Source organism: Ctenocephalides felis, unplaced genomic scaffold (assembly GCF_003426905.1).
Source record: "Ctenocephalides felis isolate EL2017-DRISC unplaced genomic scaffold, ASM342690v1 CF-g0.4_SCAFFOLD_01481, whole genome shotgun sequence".
Lineage (NCBI taxonomy): Eukaryota > Metazoa > Arthropoda > Insecta > Siphonaptera > Pulicidae > Ctenocephalides > Ctenocephalides felis.
The window spans coordinates 11,945-22,366 of record NW_020537635.1 but is presented as its reverse complement, the minus strand read 5'-3'; the positions used below and the strand labels follow the sequence as shown (position 1 = coordinate 22,366).

General features: G+C 30.1%; 1 protein-coding gene across 1 annotated transcript; it reads left to right on the top strand.

The window, feature by feature from the left end:
• Positions 1-778: 778 nt before the first annotated feature.
• On the top strand, positions 779-4,169 carry LOC113369744 (transcriptional regulator Kaiso-like). Its single transcript, XM_026610305.1, has 8 exons — positions 779-1,000; positions 1,078-1,232; positions 1,295-1,436; positions 1,497-1,574; positions 1,643-1,771; positions 3,173-3,600; positions 3,659-3,765; positions 3,833-4,169. Exons 1-8 carry the CDS (start codon positions 793-795, stop codon positions 4,167-4,169), a joined length of 1,584 nt encoding a protein of 527 aa, XP_026466090.1. The 5' UTR covers positions 779-792.
• The last annotated feature ends 6,253 nt before the right edge of the window (positions 4,170-10,422 follow it).

The window sequence follows — 10,422 nt, the reverse complement described above, 5'->3', positions numbered from 1 at the left end:
AAAGTAGAGGGAAAAAGATGTATAACTAGTCATCAACTTGATTCTTACCACGTCGTTACCAGGAGATAAATGACAATTTTTGAAAATCCATACCAAAGTTTAGTTTTTACAGTCATGACTACTGTTGTTTAGTTCTCGAGGGTTAAATATAATTGTTTAATAAGATCTATTTTTATATTCTAGTTAGATTCGACAGTTTTTTTATATATAAGCTCTATAAAAGCTTAAAAAGAACCAATTGAACTTTTACCCTGGCAAAGGTGTAAAAAATAAAAAATAGCAAATAACAAAGTAAGTTAAGTTAAAATTCGCTGTATATTTAAGTCTTATATTTCTATTCCACTGAATGAAAGCTAGAAATTCAGCCGAAACGTATAGGTTTTTAAATAAATTTCAAGTTTTTTAAGGGAGTTACTCCCGATTGTTAGACTCTATTAATACATATGTCAACATCAAATTCATATTTATACAAATATGAAATGTAATATGCACATATAATTAAATAAAACCATTGCTAACTATTTGATTTCATTTTAAAATATATTAATATTATAAATTTGTGCAAAAATATTTTAAATTTGCATCAGAATTAGTTTTTTCTTCTTATGTTGGCATACTGTCATTTACGAGCTGTCAAGTGTCACCACAAAGACGCTGTAATTTAAGATCAGTGTTTGTTTGTAAAAATAAATATTTTCTTGCAAATATAAAACTTTATTTACTTTCTTATGTATCTATTATTATGTGCACGTGATATATTTATATTCTGAAAGTTTTTAATTGTTTAAAAACATGTCGGACCAGTACGCTTTGTGTTGGAACAATTACAAAAAGAATTTATCGAGTGGTTTTTATTCTCTATATTCCAAAGGAGATTTTACAGATGTAACATTATCGGCTGATGGACAATTAATTCAGGCACATCGAATTGTTTTAGCTGTTTGTTCGCCGTATTTTAAGAACTTGTTTGAAAAAACTCCGGCTACTAATCATCCTATAGGTAGACACATAACCTAAATAAAGGACAAAGGAAAATACTGATCAGTAAACTTTTCTACAATCTTGTATCTTTTCCAGTTTTTCTTAAAGACATATCCTACAAAAACCTCACAGATTTAATACAATTCATGTACAGCGGTGAGGTCCATGTTAAACAAGATGACCTCCCAAGTTTTATTGCAATTGCAGAAAGTTTGCAAATCAAAGGACTTACAGAATTCGGTGTAAATGATGTAAGCATCTAAAAGTACTTCTTGTACTTATTCAACAAGTACTAATATTTATTATTATTTAGAACGAAACCAGTAGTCCTACAAAGAATGGTGAAAACACATCCATGAGTAGATCAGCCAGGGCGAATAAGAGAGCTTTAAGGAAAGAACTTCCAGAGGATGATATTCCTCTCAAGTATAGAAAGAGAACTAGTCATACGAGAAGTAAATATTCAGAAAACATATATACATTATCTAATTGATTATTAATCAATTATATTTTAGGTACAAGAAATTCATCAAAAAATGATGAAGACCCATTGGAAGATGGTGCTTCAACAAGTCAGATGAATTATGTAGCAGGTATTAATCATTATAAATAATTAGTTTTGATATTATTTGAGCAATAATTTTATTTGTGTTTTTATTAGCAAAGTGTGAGCCTGTTTTGGAAGACAGCAACATGGATGATGATCACTTCGATACCGGGTTTGATAAAGATGATGATGACAATGAAATCTTTGAAAATTCAAATTATCTGAACACTTCTAACAACACAAGTCAGTATTTCTACATATTATTTATTTTATCATAGATGTTGTGTATTATTATTTATAATAATTTATTTTTAATAAAAATCATGGTAATCATAATAAAAAAATTATGATTATTAATCCTTATTGTGTGAGTGAGATATTTTTTTAATTGTGCAAAGAATCAGTGAGTTAAATCAGTGTTTCGTTCAGTTATTATTGGAATAGCATAAGTTAAGTAATTTTTTATACATTACACATAATTTACATTTACAAATCATTTTAATAACTTCAATTTTTAGGCAACCAACAAGACAAAGCATCAACGGCACCTCAAACAGTCCCTATAACACCACAAGACGACCAAGAATTTCAAAATCCAGACAGTGAAGCACCCGTCCCTGTAGAATTCTTTCCCACAAAAATGGGAGGCTATGTTATGGTACACGACTCACAAATTTATTCCCTAGAAAGGCGAGGTGGAGACCACTGGTACTGGTGTTGTAATTTAAAAGGTAAAAAGAACTAAAATCCTCTTAATGTTATAATCACTATTAATTGTATCTATTTTTTAGGACCAAGAAGATGTCCGGCTCGATGTCAAACCACTTCTCAATTCGATAGTGTTGTTATAAGGAATTCAGATCACAATCATCCAGATAGAACTGCAGAAATTGAAAGAAGACGGTTGAGAGTGACAGCAACAGCAGGGCCTGATGATTGTGCAGAATGGATGAGACGTTTAGAGGCACAACAGAATTTGAAAGAGGAACGCAAACAAGAGAATAATAAAGATGAAAATTAGAACTTGTGGAAGACATTTGTACGGTTTTGATTTTATTATAAGACTGCTTGATATTGTTTGGAATTTGCAACTTAGTTTGCAGCAGAAATTTAATTTCAGTCACCAGAATTGTATATACAGATATTATTCATCAACTTAGTTTAGAAAGCTTTATTAGATTATAATTAAGTTATGAGAAATATGTAAGAAAAATATTTTGCATGCATTTTAAAAACATGCATTTATTTGAATGATGTAAAATGTGCTGAGGTGATTCAATTATCTATTATAAAGCCCTTGATTCAAAACTTCATTATTTAAGTAATATTTATGAAACATAATTTTTAAGTCATAGTAATAAGATATGTTGCTAAAATATGAGATGTTTTAAAATATCTTAAAATAAATTAAGTTTGTCAATAATTTAAAATTTAATTTAAAAGTGTAGAAGACTAGTTTATAAGTTTGCCAAACTAGTATAAGAGTCAAATATGACATGTACAAAATTTTAACAATATTTTAATAAAACACGCTTTAATAAATATAAAAATGTATATATTTCTAACTTTCCGAAGTCAAAAATTGGTCAAACCTGTGATATATATATATGTATATAAAGTATTCATTATTTATTTTTATTTCAGGTACCAAAGAAAAACAATCAGACACCCCAAACACCGATTCTGTTACACCAAAGAACATAACTGGAATTAACCAAACCGAATTTTTAAATCAATTTATCATATTGAAAACCCCATTGCAATTATTAATTAATCCAGTACAAATCCCAGAAATAGAAACTATAGCCAAAAATCAAGCAGCAATAAATTCTGAGAAAGAAAATGAAGCTTCAAATAATTCAAAAGACAAACCAAAGTCAGATAAAGAAACAGAAGAAGAAATGATCATTTCTAATGAAGAAATTGAAGATGTTTTAGTCTATACTTTGAGCACCCATGGGTACCCTCAATTGATTCATCAGGGACATTGTTTCCAAAGGTACAAAAATGCAAACGGCAGAGCTTATTGGAAATGCAAGCAATCGAGACAACTGGGCTGTAAGGCTAGACTGGTAAGATAAAAGATAGTATAGTATTTTTTATATTTAACTTATCAATCTATATTTCTAGATTACAGAACCTTTGGCTCAAACTTCTGGCAGTAAACCATCCACAAAAATTACTGTAACATCGAAGTATCACAATCATGGAAAGATAAAAGATTTTTGGGGCTCAAGGTAATATAATACACAAAATATATTGTATCATTATTACATTTTTCATCTATCTATTTTTTCATTGCAGATCAAAACCGAGATCCAAGTTTAGCAAAGAGATGGAGAGAGAAATAAGAGAAGAGCAAGAATTACAAGACGAGTTATCAGAAAAGCAAAACAAATCTGAAACAAATACTAATAGTAAAGAAAACACAACAGCTCCAACTAATAAGTCTGTTGAAACTCCAAACCCAAATGATATTTCCAAAAATAATGATGACAGTGTAAATAAAGAAGCAACAAATCCCAATTTAAGTGATTCAGGATTAAATAATTTGCAAAACCAATTCGAAGAGGTTTCCCAAAGAAGTAATGATTATGAAGATATCGATATGTCTATAGTAGATTTAGAATACTATGATTAATAAAAAATCAATTATTATAAGTAAACTATTGTATATAATATAATATTTATGATATTCATGATAACGGTTTGCCTTTAATGCTCGAAAGAGAAGATTTAGATCGCTAGGAATAATAAAAATTGAGTATTATGTATTGATAAGATATTTATGATGATGGTTTTTGATCATAATTATTTTAATGTTATTGTCGGGTAATATATTTTATTACATATTAATTTTATTGTAAATAATCTTTTATTGTAATAAAAGATCATGTAGATGAATAAATTCATGTGTTTCTATTTGTGAAAAATCTTATCTGTAATGATATTTAAAATATAATTTTAAATAATGGAAAAATTTAAAGAAACTAGGTGAAGTGGCATTCTGCCTTTTTAATTTAAATAAAGAATAAATAATATCTGCAATTCAGTTATTAAAAGTATACATGATTTATTTGAGATTCAGACAGATTAAGAATAACTAGAAAGAAAACAAAGTTAGCAAAACCGATTTTTTGACTTTTGAACATATTATAACTTCTATTTTATGTGTTACTTTGAAATAAATTTTGAATTTATGAGAATTTAAATAAGTTGACAGTTGTAACTCCACGATTTTAAAAAATCATAAGATAATCAAAATTATGCCGGATTCAGTATATAAAATACAGAAACTTATTGTATTACTATTTTATGTTTGTGTTAATAAAGATTCTTTTTTCCATTTTGTTCATATTTTTTAACTTAAACAATTAATTTAAAATGTCTGCCATAGATACTGTCATAAATAAGAATGTTGTTTTCACGAAACGCTTAATAAAATTAAAATAAAGCTATATTTGTAATTACCAAATACCTTAAAAACCACTGTTAATTATATTAATATTGTTATAACAATAATAACCATTATTAATAATATCATTATTATTACTTTTCGTTAAACCATCCCGCCTATATTTTCGATCTCTCTGACATCGGAAACAAAACTGTCAAAACTGACACATCAGTTACTAGCGAAGTATTTTGCTAAATAACTAAATTAAATTATAAGTATTTTGTGGAAAACACTAACCAGTGAATAAAAAAGATGCATTCTAACACACAAATAACATTTTCTAAAGAGTAAGTACCTACAAACAATATAAATTTGTAAAAATAATAAGTTTGTACACATTTTTGACATTCCGCCATTTTTTCACGAACCAGGATTACCGTTGATATCCACAAATGCAAGATCGCAGTAATAAAATTAATAAAATACAAGTAGTGTTAAAGAAAAGTTGTAGCTCGTTAAAGTGGTTTATTATTTGTGAAAAATGTATAGATATGGATTTCGGAAGATGGACAGGTAGTTTTATAATACAACAAATAAAGTAACATTTTATGGACAAACTGAGGGCCGCCATATTTCTGTTAACTTCACGTTCAAAACATACAAATGTCATTTGGACGTTTTTAAAACGCAAATTTAATATTGTGTTGCACATTTATTAAAAATTAGTTGTAAGTAGCATTTTGCCTTAAGGTAAGTTGCACGAACTTTCCGATATGTATAAATAATCGATAAGAAATCAGATAGAAATGCTATCTGTTAAATTTGAGGTTAGATTCTTAATAAAATTTCACTAAAAACTAATCAATGCAATTTCCAGTTAAAATCTTTCAAACAAACTTAAATTATTTGTAATCACATTAATATTTAACACATTTCGTTTTACTTCGTGTTCAAAAATTTATTTTATTTAAGTGTGCAGGTCAACGGTAATCAGTACGAAACACAGCTCAGAATATGGGGGGTGTTTGCTATCATTTCAAACTTTAACCAATTGTTATAATAAAATCACATTTCGTAGGCCTAGAATATTTTAATTATGTTAATTTAGACCACAGGTTCCCAAACTATTTTGTGTCGTGATTTTTTTTAGATCCCTTGAAAGTGTCATGGATCCATAAATATCACTTTGAAAATCAATGTTTTAAGCCATGAACTTTTTTAATATGCAAAGTTGCATTAAAATCGGTGAAAAATATTTAAGCAACAGTTAATTATAAAGAAACAATGACCGATTGTCATGAAAAACAAATCAACGGCAGTCTTTATCAAAAATGGCTTTAAAATTTTTAAAATCGGTACAGCCGTTTTTGAAGAAACAAATTTAGAAATAGAAACAAATTTCTACTTTCAGTTTTCACAATTAAAAAAATTCTTACTCTTAGGGACTTAGGCGAGGGACTACCAGAAGTCGGAAAAGTCCGTTTCAAAAATAGGTTCTCAATATCAGATGACGAAAGTAGCGAAGAGAGCACCTCAGACGACTCAGGAAGCGATTCATCTTCATCAGATTCTTCAACCGAAGACGAGAGACAATCAAGAGAAGGTCGCAAAGTCCTCGTCATGCCCGAACCAGTTAACGACAAGTAATAAATAATACAAATTACTTCAATAAACTTACATTCCTTATGCAGAGCAAATTTTTCATTTGTTTCATTATTTGTACTACAATTATTTATGGGGGACGGGATAATATATTCTTTCGATCCTGACATTTTTATTAACTCACGATTTATACCACTATTTAACCTTAAAATATTTTGACATAACACCGGAAATTTGAACAATATGCTTCACGCTTTCGGTGACGTATGCACGTATAAAGCACGCTTTCGGTGACATGCGCACGTATAATGTCACGCATACCAAGAAGCCTTGCACAAATACGACCAATCAGAACCGACCCGTATAGAAATCATATCATCGAGAGCGAATGACTCTCACTTGACCTTGCCGTAATTTCCGTTGCATTTGAACGGATTTACACCCATGTCGCGCCTAAAGAAGTTTTACTTCAATAAATACTTCTAAATAATTGCCTTCAATTTTAAATTGTCCATTTATGTTTCAGGGCTTATAGAGACACCAGGGAATGGGTGGAAAAGGCCACAAGACACAGTCAAAAATTTGTAACGGATCTTCGAAAACATGAAGCAGGTAATGAGTTAGATTCGTGGTCTGCTTCGAGTAGCAGAAGGTCGATAGATGATCCTGGACGAGTACCAGAGATTTGCGAAATGCCATTGACTGACGATGGCAGTGAGTAGTTATTGCGAAAAGAATCATTATTGCAGGGCAAAAAATAAAAAAAAAACTATTTTTAATCCAGTTTTATATTCAAAATCTTCTGGTTTTCCTTATCATATTTATTAACATTGCTTGTTTATTTTTAAAGAAGTGAAACACACCGACCAGGTTTGGGACAGGGCTGTGATCCATTATATGGCAAAAGAAGTTGGACTTCGAAATGGACACATGAAAGTTCCAAATCTTGATTTTCCTGATACAGAACATGGACGAGAACTCAAAAAATTGCACAGGTAAATAAAGGACACATGTAAAAGAACTACATTTGCCCAGAAATACCAAGAAACAACTATTGCAAATTATAAGCTATAAATAATTGTTGACTTTGTAAATGGATGTAGACTTTCTTTTGATCAATGTGCTCAAAATAATATGGCTAAATAATATTAATTGACCTCAAGATTGTACCTCAAGATTTTAAATCTCAAGCAGAAAATCGATAGCAATAATTTGGTTTCATCAGCAATTTACCAATTTTTTCTTTCCCATTTTAGTTACATGGTGAAAGGTTTCGACGCAGGCAGAGCTGAAGGACTAAAATTAGTACAGAAGTCTTTGCAAGTTGCAGCAGGCAAGTTTTTTGCACATATAATTGCACAGATATTATAATAATTGATCTACAATAATATAATTATCTTATGTTTAGACATGGGCGTTTTGTCTAAAGAAAATGGAATTTTCCAAATCAAGACACTCCCGGGTAAGATAATAGGATTTACGAATATAATATACAAGTAGTTTAGTATGGAATTTCCCAAAGTGTCTACCATAAGACCAAATGCTAAACTTTGCAAGTTTTCTAATAAAATTTTTAGTTACAAGAAACTTAGTTAGAATGTGGTCCAATGACATCAATTGACATTTTCCATGAGCACTTTCTTAATTATTAATTCATTATCACTATCGAGTATATTGAGAACTTTTCACCAAAAACAAACTTATAAGTAAGAAAAACTCATAAAAGATCATATTTCATTATAATAATAAACTGTATTGTCTGTATCCGATGTGTTAAATTAGCATAATTTTCAATATTTAAAAAAAAAAATTCTATATTAATTTAAGATCGGATACTTTGTCGAGATAAATAATAAGTTAATATAATTGTTGAGTATTGTTATTTAAAACAATGTTATGTTTCTATAGTATTTTCAAACTTTGAAACGTTTTCGAAAAATATTTTATAATTGCAATAAGAAGCAAAAATATTTAGTAATTATCATAATTATTATGTATAAAGTTAAAAAAAATAAAGATTACGCAGGGGTAATCTGTATGATATAAAATATTTTGGCGCAAATATCACTTAAAAACCGTTACATTTTTACATAAGATGAAACAAACACCATTTTCTATCAGTCCAATTCTATTTATTGTAACACGATATGAAGCCCTTAGTAAAGCAATAAATACTCAGTTTAATGACGAGTTGAGATAATATTTGACATTTGTTTATCCTATAGAATCACTTGAAGATATAAGCTGTTTATGCGATTATGGAAATTAAAAATAGTTCCGAGAAATTTAAACTTTAATGTATTATGTATCAAATAGCGCTTATGTAAAAATACCAAAAATACCGGTATTTTTGGGGGTAAATACCGGTATAAATACCGCCGAACAATCGGGCGGTTTACCGGTAATTCGGTATACCGGTATTGCATTTCCTAGTAGTAATTATGTCCTCCATATGAGTTTGAAGCTGTTCTATTCATATTGTCAAAGGGCAAATATTGTCAAATATACAAACACAAACGAACAAGAATCGCCTTAGTAATCAATATAAAATATATTGAAAATACTTTTTCATCGGCTCACTAGCGCCAAATTTGCGATTACAAATGGACCCCTAAGTAGCCCTTCCAAACGAGGATTTTGTTCTGAGATAATAGGCCCTGTTATTTTAGTATGTAATTCCCCAAAGTGCCTACCATAAAATCAAATACTAAACTTATCAAGTTTTCTGGGGTCTTTTCCCCAAAATTGCATTTATATCTTCTGACCCAGGAAAATCAGCGATCGAGACCATAGACTATATCATTCGCTACTGTGTTGTAGCGATGTACATCGACGACCTCAGGACGAATGGAAGGACCAACCAACCAGCCGCCAACCAGCAGCAGCAGCAGAGGGCAAAAAATGGTAACGACGCCGCCTGCATCGACCTGGACCAGCTGGTCACCAGGCTGAACCAGAAGAAGAGGAAGAGTGGCCGAATCGGAGTCTAGCGAATCCAGTCGGAGTCGGAGGCGCTATAGAAAGAAGAGGCGCAAATCCAAGAAACGATCCAGCAAACGTAAGATGAAAGGATGGTAGATGGAAGTAGTAGTTTTGTAATAGATTTAAAGGGTATTCTAGTGTAGAGCCTTGAATTTTAGGTCATTTCTAAATTGTCGTAAAAGAAAGCAATTAATGTTTTTACTATCCATTTTTACCACTTGTTTATTAATATTATAAAATACAAAACAAAAATAAAAAAATAAAAAAGTTGAAAATTGTAAAAACTGGCAACTGATGAAATGGGTGGTTTCGAAAAATTGGCGCCTCAGTCTTGACATGATTTCAGCCCTCCTAGCCATCGGAATGCAAAAAATAAAAAGATTATTAATCTACAATGATGTCGCAATCGCACGAACTAGCGATAAGTAAAAAAAAAGTTTTTTTACAATTGGCGACTGTTTGAAAAAAAGTGTGTTTTACTGTTTTTTGAGTTTCTCGAATTTTTTAAAATAGTAAAAATTGGAATTTGGGGATAATCCTAGTTCGGGCTATAGATAGGTCTATAAACAAGACTCTCTGAATATTTCAAGTAATCGGTCGTCGATTAAAACTCGAGAAATCGTGTCAACAGTACTGAAAAAGTCTGTTCTGAGAAAAACGCATTTAAAGTTTTGCGTGAAGCCAAACAGTATGGAGACCGAGTCAATAAAATGCCTATATCTCTGTAAATAATTCAAATTTTCAAAAACTTTTTCGTACCCATATTCTTAGATAGTTAAACTTTGAAATATGAAATAAAAAAAATCGATTTTTTTTAATTTCTACACTAGAATACCCTCTTAAGAAAACCAATTCTTTGATGATATAGGATATGTAAGAGTAATGCTATGTTTCCATTTTTTTATCTGAGATT

What these genes read in the sequence shown, in the direction of transcription:
- LOC113369744 (XM_026610305.1), top strand. Translation starts at nt 793, where the DNA reads ATGTCGGACCAGTACGCTTTGTGTTGGAACAATTACAAAAAGAATTTA. An exon ending in GGCTACTAATCATCCTATAG is followed by an intron (nt 1,001 to 1,077) that starts GTAGACACATAA and finishes TATCTTTTCCAG; the next exon opens with TTTTTCTTAAAGACATATCC. An exon ending in AAAGATTTTTGGGGCTCAAG is followed by an intron (nt 3,766 to 3,832) that starts GTAATATAATAC and finishes TTTTCATTGCAG; the next exon opens with ATCAAAACCGAGATCCAAGT.